The 15,490-nt window shown below is 48.3% G+C and overlaps 1 protein-coding gene across 4 annotated transcripts in view; it reads left to right on the forward strand.

Annotated features, from left to right (window-relative positions):
* The window catches only part of SLC4A11 (solute carrier family 4 member 11), a 91,161-nt gene extending 81,918 nt beyond the window's left edge, over positions 1–9,243 (forward strand). For all 4 annotated transcript variants that reach the window (XM_063401355.1, XM_063401353.1, XM_063401354.1 and 1 more), the window contains 3 exons: positions 3,503–3,698; positions 5,240–5,409; positions 8,399–9,243. In XM_063401355.1, coding sequence (XP_063257425.1) covers positions 3,503–3,698; positions 5,240–5,409; positions 8,399–8,462 — 430 coding nt within the window. In that variant the 3' untranslated portion in view covers positions 8,463–9,243. The remainder of the gene's footprint in view (positions 1–3,502; positions 3,699–5,239; positions 5,410–8,398) is intronic.
* Positions 9,244–15,490: the final 6,247 nt, after the last annotated feature.

The raw sequence follows: 15,490 nt of genomic DNA on the forward strand, positions 1-15,490 counted from the left end.
GGGAGATCAGTCCCTAGGGTTTGTAATCCATTAGGATATGTTGCTATCAGTTGTATCCACAGCTATTTCTCTCTTGAATAAATGCTAAACCCTATTTAAAGAAAAAATCAGCGTTGAAATTTGAGTTCTGTAGGGTTTTAATCCATGCCCTTGCTCCTTGTGCTCGTGATGTGCTCTGGGATACCTCCACTCTCTGTTCCTTTGAGAGATGCAGAGCTCACACTTTGAAACCCATGTACCAAACCTCCCTCCTGTGTCTCCTGTTGTCACTTTTAATATCTGAGTGCCTCTTTTTCCTGTTTTTCCACTGTCATAATTCTGTATTCTGGCTTTGCCTTGACAAAGTCAAGTCCCCTGCCTGAACTAAGGACTAATTCCTGCACTTGTCCTCTCCTCCTTCACCTAGCTGCCCCCCAAAAAAGGACCAGAGAAGCCTTTTTGGCCCCTCTGACCTAGATACAGCTCAGTGATTATCCTGGAAGGGCTGAGGTCTGCCCTGATCTCCCTGAGCGTGTTCCCCCATGGCACAGCTCTGCTCTGCTCTGCTGGAGGAAAATCCATGCTGGGAACTGGAAATTGGGAGTGAAAATGGGAATGAGGATTTCCTAGTGCTTTGAACTCCCTTTGAGACCAAAGCTTTTTGTTCTCTGCAAAGCACTGGGGCTAGAACAGGAGGCTCCAAGCAATGTAGTCATCTTTTTTTCTTTTTTTTTTTTTCTTTTATTATTTTTCCCCTCTTAGCCAGCTCTGCTGAAAAAGAAATGAAGCTCAATTAGAAAATCAGCTCTGTCTCCCTTGGCAGGCTCCTTCCCTGCACTCAAATCAAAGCTCCCACAGGATGATGATATAAACAAGGATAAAGATCTGTCACAGTGAAAGCAAAATTTTTTTCTCCCCTGTAGAGAAACAATTTAAGTTTCCTGTGGCAATCTGCAAACAGGCTCTTGTTGCTTACTCGGAGAAGTTCAGGAATGGCTAATCCCATGCTAGCCATATTTAGAGGATTTTGGGGAAATGAGCCTGGATTATGCTCTTTAATCTCCATTAATTACTTTATTTCCATCACAGCACAGACTTTCTGGAGCTGTTTCCTCAAGGGCCAAACCAGATTCAGAACACAGGGAAATCAAGGATTCCTGTGTTGATTTAATGTGACTGTGATGTTCTTACTCTGGAAATGAGGTGCTAGAATTAGCAGAAGACCCATCTAAGCTTGGGAACATCAGTCTTAAAAATAACATGTTTGGCCAATTATGAGCAATTTTAGCTATGTTCTGATAAAATATTCCAAACTACTAAGTGGCATTAGCAGGAGCTGGCAGCAATTGCAGTACATCTTGTCTGTGATCAAACACAGTGCTGTGATTGCTGCATCCCTAAGAGGTGGTAGAAAATTCCATGAACTTCAGGGATCTCTTACCAAAGGGCTGCCACTCTGAGCTTGCACTCGAAGCCTTGCAGCTGACTGAAATGTGGTTTTGTGGCTCGTTTTGTTCCTGAGCTCTTCCATTTGCATGACTTCCCTTGCAGACTTGTGTGTGCTTGCAGGGCAGGAGCCTCCCCAGCAGGAGGGGAGATCTCTGTCTGAAACAGCAGAAATTCTTCCTCTGGGGCTGACCCAGTGCTGGAGGAACTCTTGCTGTACCTGGGTGAGGTTAAATCAGTGCATCCTTTTAAACTCCTGCTTCTCTGAGCCCCCACGGAGGCTCATCGTGGTTCTGGCAGCTCTGGAGTGCCCAGACTCTGGAATTACTCTGGCACAGCCCTTCCAGTTGCACTTTAAGCTGCTTGGCTCTGTTCATCTCCAGGACTTCTGTGGAGATCCAGGCCTGGAGGCAGTGGGGAAGATGCCAAACTCTGTCTGTTTAGGGGATGTCCCAGTTCTACCAGAGCTGCCACGAGCGAAGCTCTCCCTCAGCTTCTCTAGGCACTGGCAGGGATGCCTTGGACGTAGGAGACTTGCAAGAGGATCCAAAAGATTCTGTTTGGAAGGAGAAAAGCTGTGGTTTAAACCTGTTGGAAGGTTACTTGAAGGTTAACACCTCTGTGCATCCTGTCCTGGTAATCCTGGATGATTTGTACGACCTGAAGAGTTCAGTGCTGTTCTAAGGACTTTGTGTACTGTTTGTGGTACCTGGAGTTGCTTAGGTCTCATGACTGCTGGTGTTAATTCTGCCTTGTAGTCCAAATCCTCAGAGCAAGCTTTGGGCTGTCACCCTTCCCCTCCCTCTCCAAATACAGGTGTGGAAAGCTCCTTCATCCCCTCAGCTTCATTTTGATCCTTGAAGGTATAAACAGATTCCAAGTTCAACCTGACCTTCCTTCTAAGCAAAACTCCCCAACTTATTATTGCAATAATCCAATCTTCTTTAGTCCAGAAGGGATTATGAAGTCCCAGCAGTGCATGTGCAAAGGAGGGAACTGTTTTTTGATAGATATTTGGTGTCAATCCTCAGAGAAATTTGTGTACAGGGTTAATTCACAATTTGAGGGGTCTCATCCAGGGAATGAGGTCACTAAATGACACCAAAACAGCCTATAGACAAAAATTATCCCTCATAATAGGGGGATTTATTCACTGGTTTAGCCACTGAATTGTTGGATTTATCTTCTAAAAAAAAAAAAAAAGAAAGTTAGGAATCCTCTTTTTCTCTCTTTGTAAGTAGTCTTGACAGATGTGGGTTTTCTTTCCTCCCATTGTTTCTGGTGATTTTTTCAGACTGGGAGGAGATGCTCACAGGTTTAGCTGAAGTGCAAAGAAAACACAGCAGGCTCCCCTCTCAAGTAGGTTGCTAAAGCTGCTGCCTGCTTTCCTGTCAGTCTTCCCCTCAAAAAAGCTCAATTTGTGGCCTGTCAGCTCTGGAAAATTTGCATTAATTAATGACATGTTTTGCATGGTAATAGGCAATTGCCCACAGCAGGGCTGAATCCCTGTGTGGTGCTCTAAGCATTCCCTTCCATGTAAACAGGGAGATCCTCGTATCCATCAAAAACGCTGACTCGCCATCAGGAGGATGCTGACTTTCTGTTTGTTCTTTTTGTTTGTTTTTTTTTCCCAAGACGTTCCTTATTTCCTGGAGAAGCCAGTGAGTTTTCTTTGGGACAGAAGCCAGTCCAGGGTAAAGCAAGGGAAGGATTACTGTCAAGAAAGAGGATTCTTGCCTGGTTTGTTTTTTTTCTTCTGCATTGTGCTAAACAGAATCAGTTTTGAGGGCAATTTAGTTCAGGATAGGATCTGTAGAGCTTTACAGAAGGGGAATTTGGCACTTTTCCAGCTGCTCTGTTTGAGCTGTGGATTAAGTGCCTGGCCTGGCTCCAGCCAGGCTCTGCCTCCTCAGTGTCAGCACGGGGCCTCAAGTGCTGATTTCAGAGTGGTGGGGATGAGTTTCCCTTTCCCTGGTGGCACGTGTCCTGCTCCTCCTCGGAGCAGCCGCTGGGATAAACACTTACGGCTCTTGGGGTGTGTTATCCCAGCTCCTGACCCTTCTTTTCCTGCTTCCAGGATCGTGAGCGTGAAGGAGACGCGGCTGACGAGCCTGTTGGCCCATGTCCTGGTGGGGCTGTCGCTGCTGCTGCTGCCCTTCCCTCTGCAGTGGATCCCCAAGCCCGTCCTCTTCGGCCTCTTCCTCTACATCGCCCTCACCTCCATCGATGGCAACCAGCTCTTTGAAAGGGTGGCTCTGCTGCTCAAGGAGCAGGTACCTGGAGCTGGGTTTGCAACAGCTGCTCAAGCTGTTGCTCTCTCAGTGTGGGATTTTTTGGGGTTTTTTTGGGGTTTTTTTGGGGGAGTTTTAAACCCTCCCCGCGCTGTCGTGTCATCTGCAGAGTACATGAATTTAAAAAAGTAATAATGTAAAATACAAAAAAAGCACAGCATCAGGAAATTATGATCTTTGATTTCTCCGGCCAAGCTTCAGGCAGGTAATTTTTTTTTTTTTGCGCTGTTTTACGGTTTCATTTTGGGTGAAATACCGCAAGATGGGATTTTAAACTCGAAATGAAATTATTTGTGTTATTGAAACCTCTGTGATGTGGGCTGGAAACAAACCTGTAGGATGTTTTTTAAATCTGTCTCTGTTACAAGTGCTAAAAAGGTGTTGTTTGGCAGTGTGGGTGGTACCTGGAGCAATCTCCAGCTCACCTTCTCTTATATAACAAGGGTCAAGGGCTTAATAAGCCCAACATTTGGCTCTACATCTCTGCTAATCTGTCTTGATCTCCAATATTACATCCCAGAGGTTAAAACTCTGAAATTCAGGTAAAGATTACATTTGTCATGTCAATTTTTGAATGAGGGTTGAGCAGCTACTGATGTATGTGACTTGATAGTTCTGGTTTCAGTAGGAATTATGTGTGGAATTTTCCAGGCTTTGGCGTGGAAAATTAAAAAGTATTCTCAAATATGGAAAACTCCCTTTTGTGGAAACCTTTTAATGGGTTGTGGCACAATCTGAAAGCCACTGAGGCTGTGCTGCTGCCAGCAGACAGTCGCTCATCCTCTTCATTGATGTATAGACAGTGAGTCAAAGCCTCTGCTCAGACATGAGCAAGGAGCTGTCAAAAGAAACCACCATATTTAGCCTATTAATGTCATTTTTTTCCCCCTCATTTCTCAAAACTGGGTGGCTTACAGGAGCTGAGAAGATGCCTGCAGTCTGAGCACAGCCTCTTCCTGCGCTTCCCTCATCTCCTGGTCCTCCCCTAATGGGATTCAGCCGGGAGATGGGAGCACCAGGGGCAAGCCTGGAGCCTTGGAAGGCTCTGAAATAATGAGGAGCTGGGTGTCAGGTGGAGGAAGCCTGGACAGGAACAACACTTGGATGCATCTGCTCTCCTTCCCCTGCACACCCCGCAGGCTCCTCTGGCTGTGGAGCCCTGACAATCCCAACCCTCCTCAGGGAATCTCATTGCTGCCCTTCCCAAGGTGTCACAGTGCACTCCAGATGTTCCCAGAGGCAGTCCTGGCCCTGAGGGTGTCCTGTCCTCCCCAGGCTCCCAGTGCCCTGTCATCCTCTGGATCCTGCTGCCAGCGCTGTGGTTTCAGGCACTGGGATTAACCCTACAAATCCCACGTTCAGCTGCTGAACCTCTTCAGGAGCCTGACGGTGATGCAGTGCTTGTACAGATTGATGACTTCCCTCAAACCCTGCTGTCCCAAAGGCCCATTCTGCTGTCTCAAGTCCCGGTGTGTTCTCACACGTGTCCAGGCATGTCTAACGTGTGGCTCTTCTCTTCCCAGACCGCTTATCCTCCGACCCATTACATCCGCAGAGTTCCCCAGAGGAAGATCCACTACTTCACAGGCCTGCAGGTCCTGCAGCTCCTCATCCTCTGTGGCTTTGGAATGTCACCCCTGCCTTACATGAAGATGATCTTCCCCCTCATCATGATAGGGATGATCCCCATCAGGTAGGAGGCTTGGCTGTCTGGTTTTCCCTGTCTGCAGAGCCTTGTGTCTTCAGGCTTGGATTACTGGAAGTCTGAGGAGAGGGGAAGCTGGGAGCAGGGCTTGTTCAGTCTGAAGAAGAGAAGAGTGAGAGGGGATCTCACCAATCCATACAAATATCTCCAGGATGGTGCCAGACTCTTTCAAGAGGTGCCCAGCGACAGGACAAGGACTAATGGCCATAAACTAAAACACCACCACTAAAAGTTCCACCTCAACATGAGGAAGAATTTATTTATATTGAGGGTGCAGCTGCCCAGGGAGGCCATGGAGTCTCCCTCTCTGGAGACATTCCAAACCCCCCTGGACACATTCCTGTGTCACCTGCTCCAGGGGGGTTGGATTGGGTGATCTCCAGAGGTCCCTTCCAATCCCAGCTATTGCAGGATGTCTGAGTTCAGGAGGGTTTTCTGCATTTTCCAGACTAAGCAGCTCTGGAAGTGGGTAATGATGAGGGGTTGTTTTTACCAGCTGCTGCTCAAGCCTGAGGAGGAATCAGGATTTCACTGCTGCTGGGAGTTGTGTAAAGGGTTCTGGGCTGGCAAGTGCTCTTCTTCCAGCTTCCCAGGAAGCAAAAACTCCCCCTTTTTACTGCCTGATGAGATGCCTCATCTTCCTGAGAAGCCATAGTCCAAACCTCTAGGTGGTATTTGATAATGTTCCTTACAACTTCGCAGTTTGATTTCCTCAGGCCAGTGCTGACAGCAGAGCTGGAAACTTTTCCTAAGAGGAATCCTTCTCCCTTACCCAGTGCTGTGGTGACCTCACAGACCTGCTGGATGCCCCTGTCAATGATCAGTTGGGTGAAACTGGCTACATTTAGACTTAAAATACATGTTTAAAGCTGGGAGGATCCCACAATATCTTGTAGTCTTGAAAGAGAATCATTAAGAAATTGAACTAATTTCTTCCTTGGGGTTCATTAGCAGCCACTGCCCATCATTCTCCAGTTAAATCATTCATGCTCTCAGTCCTTTGATATAATGAAAGGCCATAATAAGATCTTGGAAGGAACAGCTCAAGTTTCCAATCCACTTGATTATTTTTAGGCCAGCATGGTACCAGTGGTATCTGCTTGACTTTGAGCTTGCAGTCCCAGAGATCTTCCCTGTGATCCCAAAGTTCAGGGCTGCCAACTTGCTGATCTGCACCACCTGCTGTGGTGTTTTCCTTGGCTGACAAAGATGGCTCCAGTCCTTTCTGCAGCAAAAGCAAATGTCAGAGCTACTGTGGCTTTCAACAGGATCATGGCAGAGCCATTTGGACTGGATTTTAAAAGACAAACAGGTTTGGGAAACACTGAAATTATTGTTCCTCTGGCAGTGATGCCTCACCTGCCCTTCACACTGGTGGCACTCGGGGTGCCTGGATGAGTGGCTGGTAAATATTGCAACTGTGAGCAATGAGTGGCTCTTGTGGGAATTGCAGCTCTGCACACAGGGCCAGCTCAGTGCAGAGCAGAAAACGTGGGCCACACTCTGCCAAATTCAGGTATTGGACATGGTATGAAAAACTCAATTAGCGTGGAGAGATTGCAGTCAAAAAACCTGATGTTGTACTAAGAGCTAGATACTAATATGCAAATATATCTTCTTTTCAGTAAATAAGATGCTGTCACTTTATGCCCTCTGTGTTGCTAACTCATTTCTCTTTCCAGGCACTTTTTTCCCGGCAGCTGGATAATCAGCCCTGCTGCCAAGGGGAAGATGCTGCTGCCTGGCACAGCATGGAAATTTGCCCTTGGCTTCCCTTCCTCTGATTTCTTGTTGCCTTCATGTAGTTTCTGTGGCCTCCAGCCAAGAAGGCAGCACCGTGATCCATGAGCTCTGAAGTTAATGACGTTTTCCCAAAGATTTGGCACTCTAAATAGATGAGGCAGTTGAAGAAATTTAATCTCTTTTCTCCCCTTTTTTTTTTTTTTTTTTAAGAAGTGAAGGGAGAAAGAGGAGATGGGACAGTAGCCAGAGGGCAAATTCAAGAATCAAACACAAATGAGGGAGGCATGGCTTGGTGTCCCATCCAGCCACGTCCCAAAGCCACATTTCCATCCATCCAACAGCTGTAGAAACATGATTTGTGTTGTCATTACTGAGGGATCACTGGTGTGTTTCAGGGACTGAGAAGCCACTGAAATCCATTATTGCAGCAGAAAACAGCCTGCTGGAAGAAAACCTGATCTCTTTGGGTATTCCCAGTTCCTGGCTGAGATTCAGAACTTTGGGATGATGAGCTTTTGGTTGCCCACAGAAGAATCTTCTCTCCAAGTTGTCTGGGCTCCCATGGCTCTCAAGCATTTTTTTCTGTGATGGGTCTATTTAAGGAGATCCTGGTTATTTCTCATTAATAAGAGATGTTTGGGATCTCTTGCACAGATGTTGAAATCTTAAACTGATTTTTTTGGTGCTTTATGAGTTATTTTAACAGCTGAAGAGTTAAACAAGGGAAAATGCCACATAAATGTGCCTTGGGACTTACAAGAGCAACTTCACAGTGCCTTTCTCACCAAAATGTATTAATTTGTGAGGATGTAATATTATAAAAATAAAATTTATAAAAAAACTTTAAAAGTAAGGGAATCCCTGTCTCCACGTGGAGAGGGCAGAAATCAGGTCGAGGTGGTCTTGTCTGGAGTCAAAAATACAAAAATTCACCTTTGTATTTTTGTCACGCTGAGGACTTGGTGGTGACAGAGCTCTAGGAAAGTGATTTTCCTCCTGTGAGAGGAGAATGTTCCTTTCCTTTCCAGCTGAGAGGAGGAGGCTCTTCCAGAGGAGCCTGGCACTGCTGTTGCTGTAAATTCTGTTTGCTTGCAGCGTTGGTTGGTGTTGCTGTCCCCCACGTTGTGTCCCCCTGAGCTGGCTGAATGTCACAGCCAGGCTCACCCAGGGGCTTCGGGACAGAGAGAAAACCTCTGTACAAACCAGGGCTGACCCTGTCCCTGCTGTGCCTTAGGTACAACCTGCTCCCCAAGATCATCGAGGCCAAGTACCTGGATGCCATGGATGCAGAGTACTGACGGCAGCAGAGGCCACTCCTTCGGGGCTGGAAGAGGCGTGGGACCTTCTCCTGCATTTTCTTTCACCACCTTTCTCCGTGCTCTGACGTTGGCAGCGCGCTCCTGTCGCAGCTCCACGGGGCCTGTGCCACACCAGGGCAGCCTGGACTTGGGAGGACGCTGCTCTCTGGAGCTGTGAGGAGAACAAGCTTTATGGGAAATGCTACTTTCCACATCCCCAAGCACACAAACCCCAAAGACCAGCCTGGCTGCACGCTTGGAGCATCCAGAGTTGTCCCGTGTCCCCTTGTTTGAGGGTGGGGGGGGATTTTTTAATGCACCACCTCCTTCTCTTCCCCGACACTAAGAGCAGCAATTGACCCTTGTTTTATAGAACAACAGCCCTGGCCTGGCCTTTGAATCCAATTCCCTGTGCACCCAGTATTCCCAAATTGGTGTTCTGGGTGGGATGGCTTTGTGCTGAACCACTGATGTCAGGAGAGATTGTGACTGTTTTCTCAGATTAATGGGTTTGGAAACAGTTGCAGTGTGTACTGCTACAATCCACGGCTTTGGATGAATTTTTAATTCCTGCAAACGAGCTGGGAACATTCAGAAGCTGGCCCTGTGGACGAAACCCCGTCTGGGTTTGAGCTGTTTGGGAATTAATTTGGATCTTTCCTCCCGTTTCTCCTGGGTAACCAAACACAGAATTGCAGGTTTTTGCACGACTGCAGCATTTTTTTGCTTGCACCCAGAGGGCAGTTGTGTGGAGGTTGCATATACATATGTACAGTAGTGCCTATGTGTACATATATACATATGGAGTTGTGTATATATTTTGCATAGATATACAAATAGGCCTGGTCCTCTCCAAATATCACAAGTGTTTTGTGCAGTCAGTGTTACCCACCACGTCCTGACCACGTTCTTGTTCTCTGCTTCAGTGCTGCTTTTTTCTCATTTGAGGTATGGTCACTTCTGTTCCTTTGGAAGCTGCTCAGTTACTGGTTTTGTTCACGTGTTGCTTTATTCGAGGTGTTTTCTTTGCTTTCTTCTTCCTATGGCTTGAGACCTTCATCATTCTGTCTCGTGGCTCCAACACGTGAATTTTTCATTTAATTTTGATGTACAGAATGCAATGAAAGTTTTCCTCTTTTCGCCTAATCAATATTTGTTGGTCATTTCATTGTTTCTGTTGTGTAGCTGATTTCCAGTTTCCCCCCACTCCCAGACGTTATATTATATTTCTGGTTGAATCTTAACTTCTGCTGTCTTTTTATATTTCACTTTATTTAATTTTGCTTGTACTATGGTCAGTTTTCTTATTTGGAGTACTGTGAAACGAGCTGCCCTTTAGTTCAGTGCTTGGCACATCACAGGTCAGAACTAAAAATGTCCAGAGAATTGTGGACTTTCAAAAGAACAGAAATGAGGGAAGAAGAGGAATGTAAAATATGAATTTATCAGTACAAAGAAGTGTTTCTTACCAGTTGCTTGCCCAGTAAATGGTGCAGAGTTTTTTCCTCCCACCCCAGCATGGTGAGGGAGGAAGGCTTTGGGTGCAGAGCTCCTGTGCTGACGCTAAGCCGGGCTCAAGCCACTGCAGATTTGGTGTATTTGCACTAAAGATCAGAGGGTATTTAATCTTTGTGGAGCTGCCCACGGCTCTCAAACACGTGTGTAGATCTGATTTTTTCATTTTCTTACGAAACCCTTTGTATTGAGGCTCGAGGGTGGAGAGCAGTGAGAGTTTCTAAATCCTTGGGTTTATATCCCTGAGAGAATTGTAGGGGAAACCCCTCAGCTTAGCAAGAAAAACAACGTCACAGACAGCAAAACCACGACCTTCCTGTGGCACCAAGCTGATCTGAGAAGTGTCAGGGTCAGGGTGACCACCCCAGTGCATCAAGGCAGGGAATTTGGCTTTCAGCAGCCTCGGGGGCAGCAGGGACAGCTCCTGCCAAGAGCAGGTACAAACCTGAGCATGGTTTCTGACCACTTTCCCCAAGACTTCCTGGCTTTTGAGTCATCTCTGAGCCAGGATCACTCAGAGCTGTTAGCAAGGGCTGCGTGCAGCAGCAGGGGCAGGCAGGCTTTGAGAGGTGGCAGAACTCTGTCTGATCTTCAGTCAGCAGCAAAAGGGCAGGTGACAGGCAGCAGTTCAGGACCTGCTGGAAGCCAGGGAGTGCAGAGGGCTGCTGAGGCTGAAATAATGTGTTTTTCCCACAGATGTCAGAAGATTTCAGCAAAGCTGCAATCAGAGGTGTCATCCTCTGGCTGACACACACACGTCCTGCGGGTGAATTCCTGGTGCCTCCACAGGAAAAAGTCACCTCGTGGGGTGGTTTAAGGGGTATTTTGGGTGCTGTGGCTGGAGGAAGGACAGGATGTGCCCAAGGGAACGTGGCTTTGGTCCTCTTTGAGGCTCTGGGTGGGATTTCCTCGGGCACAGAGCCTTACTGGGGTGGACTGGCCTGCAGGTCTTGCCAGATGAAATAGTTTTGAGATGCACCCTCCATCCCCCACTTAGAAGAGCCCAAAATGTCCCCATTTAAAGCCTTTTTGAAAGATCCCTTTCAGATAGTGTCAAATGTTGCAGAGAGAACTTAAAATCCAGGCAGCAGGGAGGGTTAAATATCCACCACATCTCTTGTTTGTATCTTTTATTTTCCTCCACCGGTGTGACTTCGGTGTTTGTATTTTCTTTGTAGCATCAGTAGGGTTCTGTTCTGCAGGGTTTTTGTTCTTACACAAGTCAGGGGCCAAATAATCAACTGATGGGAAATCAGCACAGCTCGAGGGGGGAAGAAAAGAAGCTGTGCTGGCTTGGACTGGTTGAACATTTGGACCTATGTCTCAATATTTGGGTAGAAGGGAGATGCGAGACTCGAGGCCTCTTGTCTCCAAAGGGGTTTTCATGATCCTGCAGAGGATTTATTTTATTTTTCCATGCCTTTTCTCTTCTTGTTTGCTTCTGGTTTTGCTGACTTAAGTGCAGGCGTTTCCAGGAAGTAGCTGACTAGGGAAGGAGGGTTTGTTCAGAGTTGATTGAGCACTTTAATACTTCTGTGAAGGTTTAAGACAATTAGAATGTAAAAGAAGTTTTATTATAAGCTCTTTATATACGCACAATGCTCTGTATAACTGTTGCCAAAGAACTGAGTCTGGAAGGTGTCAAGAGCTGTTGGGAGAGTCCGTGGGGTTCACCTGGCATTGCAAGGCAGGGAAAAGCTTCTGAAACGAGTGGATTTTGGAAGTTGCCGTTTGACAGCTGCCACAACGATCAGAAACTGGGGAGAGAATGAAATTCTACTCTCAAACTTGTAGTTTTTGATCCTTGCATTGAATGTAGGAGCTAGAAGTGAGCTTGACAATTAAAATTGGATTTGTACCTGACTGGTTTCGTTGGTCTGAGACTTTATTTTGTCGCTTCTGAAGACGTCCCTGACGTGCTGTGTGTGGGGTTTGATGTGTTTGTCCATGGAAATGAAGGGAAGTTGGTGGAAAGCTGGAATCTGCTGAACAAGCAGTGCAACCCTTTGGGGATTGCTTAGGAAGCACAGCTGACAACTGCACTGCCACAGCCCCAAACTCCCTGGCACCAACACTGGGAGTTATTTCATAAATGTCAGGCTCTGCTTGGATGTGCATCCGTGCTGCAAAAGGATGGGCATGGAGAACAGGGATTTCAGCAGCTTTGGCTCAGAGCTGCTGCTGGTGAGGTGCTCCAAGATGAGCCCCGGGGCTGTGGGACACAACACGATGATGATCCAGGGAACTGGGATGCTCTGGAAGGAAACAGGGTAGATGGAAACACTTGGGGACAGTTGTAGGTGCTTCTCCAAAATTCCACATCCCCAGCTGCACCCAGAGACTGAGACTTGCAAACTTCTGCTGGAGTTTGGCTGTGCTCTGTGGACACTCCTGGGAGGAGCAGGAAGGTCCCCCAAAGTTGGATAGAGCTGGAGAATGTTCAGAGGTGGGAGGGAAGGGATTGGTTTGGGGTTTTTTGGGGGAGAGTTCTCAGCAACAAGGAAAGGACCTGAGATGTCACATCACCAAAAGCAGCTCCTGTTTTCCGGTGTGTCCCACCAGGCATCTGCACCATCGTTGTCACACGTTCGTGTTGCTCCTCTCCAACCTTTTTTTTATTGTTTGTTGCATTCTGAATCTGCCCTTTGCAGGGTTTTTACCTGCTTGGAACGTTGATGGGCAGAGCCAGGGGTGGCTCAAGCACCTCTGTTGTGTCTGTTACCCCAAAACTCCGTGCAAGCTGTTTGCTGCCATCTCCTGAGCCAGCTCGCTGCTTCCCCAGCCCACTCCAGAAGCTGGCTCTGGAATTTCCACCCTGGAAATGCTGCCCGGGTGCTGAGTGGGAATTTCTTCTTGGAGAACCTGAGCCTGTGTCTGGCTGTGGCTGCTCCTTGGGGCTCCTTTGGCAGATCAGTGTGGGGTGCATTTCCAGGGATGTGCAGCAGTGCTGGGTTTATTTCCCCCCATGATGTGTTACTGTTAAATCCTTCTCCACTGGGAGACCAGGAGGTTTGTCCCAGGATCCTGAGAAAGGATTTTAGGTGAGGGAGATCCCTGTTCAGGAGTTTCTGGCCCAATGATGAAGGATTCATCCCTGTCCAGCAGTTGCACCTCCCCATCTCTCCAGAAATCTCCTTTATGGCCCCTGTTCCACTTGGGACGTCCTCCTTCATCTGCCAAGCTTCCAAAACAGCCTAAATACACATAATGGGATGGGGTTGGGTTGTTTTCTCTATTGAGCCCTGTGAATGTTGGAAGAGAATCATCATTAATTGTTTTCCTGGCTAATTAAGGCATTGAAGGACCAAACCCTGGCCACTGCACTCGTGGCTGCAGCACTGCTTGCAAAGAGCAAACCCCCAGTGTGGTGGGCAGAGCAGAGGGGAGGGAGTTGTTGCAGTACAAGTTTTAGAATCACAAATGAGCACTTTCCTCTGGCTTTTGAGTGTTTTCCTTCCACACTTCCCTGGCTGTGTCTTTCCTTGCCTTGTACAAAACGCTGCGTGAGCTCGGATCTCTTGGCTCTGCTCTGATGTCACATTAAATATTGAAGAGCCTGTCCTGGGGGAGCTGCTGCCTTCTGCTCCCCATCTGCCTCTCCTGCAAAGAGCTGCTCACTTGGAGAGTCTGCTCTTCATCCCTGAGACAAAGTCCTGCTGCTGCAGCCACAGAAGGGGAGCAAAATGCAAAGAGTTGGGGAAAACAGTTTGAAAATAAAGCCTCTCCCTCCAGATCTGAGTGATGCTGGCACTTCTTAGCACGTGGGGGGAACCAGGAGCTCTGCAGCACAGTGAGGTGTTTGTGATGTGATCAGGGGCCTGCAGGAAATCCTTCTGTGGGATTCAACACGTGAGGGATGGATTCCAGTGCTGGGGAGGCTTTTGGGAGGGCTGGGAGCAGTTCTCATCCACCCAGCAGCAAGAATTGGTGTCTTGGGCACTTGTTTTAGGTAAGTTTTCCATGACTGGGTGAGCTGGGTGGTTCTGGGGTGCTGGTGGGAGTGAGAGCAGAGGTGGCTGGGGCAGGAGGGGCAGCCCTGGGTGCCCTGAGCACCCCCAGGGCTGGGGAGGAGCTCTTTGATGGCAGTGACAGAGCTCAGGCTGTGTCCCCTCCTGTTGGGGAGCAGCTTCCCCTGGGGGCTCTGCTGGCACCTCTGTGATGTTCAGAGCATCACATTTCTCAAATTTGGGAGCAGACACAGATTTCAGGCAGCACCTCCAGGGCGTGCTGGCCTGCTTGAGCGGGGTTTTATGGGATTCACATCTTCATGGAATCGTGGAATGGGTTGGGTTGGAAGGGAACTTAAAGCCCATCCCATTCCACCCCCTTCAGGGCAGGGACAGCTCCCACTGTCCCAGGCTGCTCCAAGCCCCATCCAGCCTGGCCTTGGACACTTCCAGGGATCCAGGGGCAGCCACAGCTCCTCTGGGCACCCTGTGCCAGGGCCTGCCCACCCTCCCAGGGAGCAATTCCTTCCCAATCTCCCATCCCTCCCTGCCCTCTGGCAGTGGGAAGCCATTCCCTGTGTCCTGTCCTTCACTGCAGAGCTTCCCTTGCCTGCCCAGGCTCTGGCAGCTCCCTCCCATCTCCACCACTTGTGATATTAAAGAGTAATTATGATCCTGGTGTTTAGTGGCCAAGGCTGGAAGCTGCAGCCCCTGGGGGGTGTTGGATGTGTCCATTTGGAGCTGCCCTGAGGTGCCCAGCAGGTCCCAGTGGATCTGTCCCCATGGGAGAAGGAATGACCCAGGTGCAAAGCACAGCAGCCACCGGGGGCTGAGGAGCTGCTGAGGGACCCTGGCAGGGTTTAGCCTGCAGTGTCTGGTGGGGCCACGCTGCTTTCATCAGTGACCGAGGGCTCTGCTGGTTTTGGAGGTGTTTATCCCCTCCTTTCCCTGTCCTCTCTGTTGGGTTGAGTTTGTACCTTGTCCCCACAAAGCAAAGATTGGATTCAGTGATCCTTGTGGGTCTCTTCCAAGCCAGGTCATTCCATGATCCTGTGAGATGTCACCCCAGAAAACAGGAATTCTGTTACTAAAAACAGCAACAGTTCAGCTGCTAGAAAACCCCAAACTTTATCCAAGGTACACCCTCAAATTAATGCAAACCAGCCCCTTCCCCATGATCCCACCTGAGAAAGGCATATCCTAAATATATAAATACCTTAAATATTCCCTCATTTCCCCCTCCTGCTTTCCCTGGAGGGAGTGTAAATGCAGGATAAGCCCTGTTCAAGAGGAGAAACCTTCCAGGGGCAGATCCAGCCCTTATCCAGCCCTGCATCCCCTTTCCCTGCAGCGTGGGGTGCATTTCCAGGGATGTGTAGCAGTGCTGGGTTTATTTCCCCCCATGATGTGTAACTGGTTAAATCCTTCTGCACTGGGAGACCAGGAGGTTTGTCCCAGGATCCTGAGAAAGGATTTGAAGTGAGGGAGATCCCTGTTCAGGAATTTCTGGCCCCCAGATACTGCACTTGCTGAAGAGGCTCTCCCAGCCCAAGTCCCTGATCTGGT

The sequence above is a fragment of the Prinia subflava genome, chromosome 7 (genome assembly GCF_021018805.1).
Source record: "Prinia subflava isolate CZ2003 ecotype Zambia chromosome 7, Cam_Psub_1.2, whole genome shotgun sequence".
Lineage (NCBI taxonomy): Eukaryota > Metazoa > Chordata > Aves > Passeriformes > Cisticolidae > Prinia > Prinia subflava.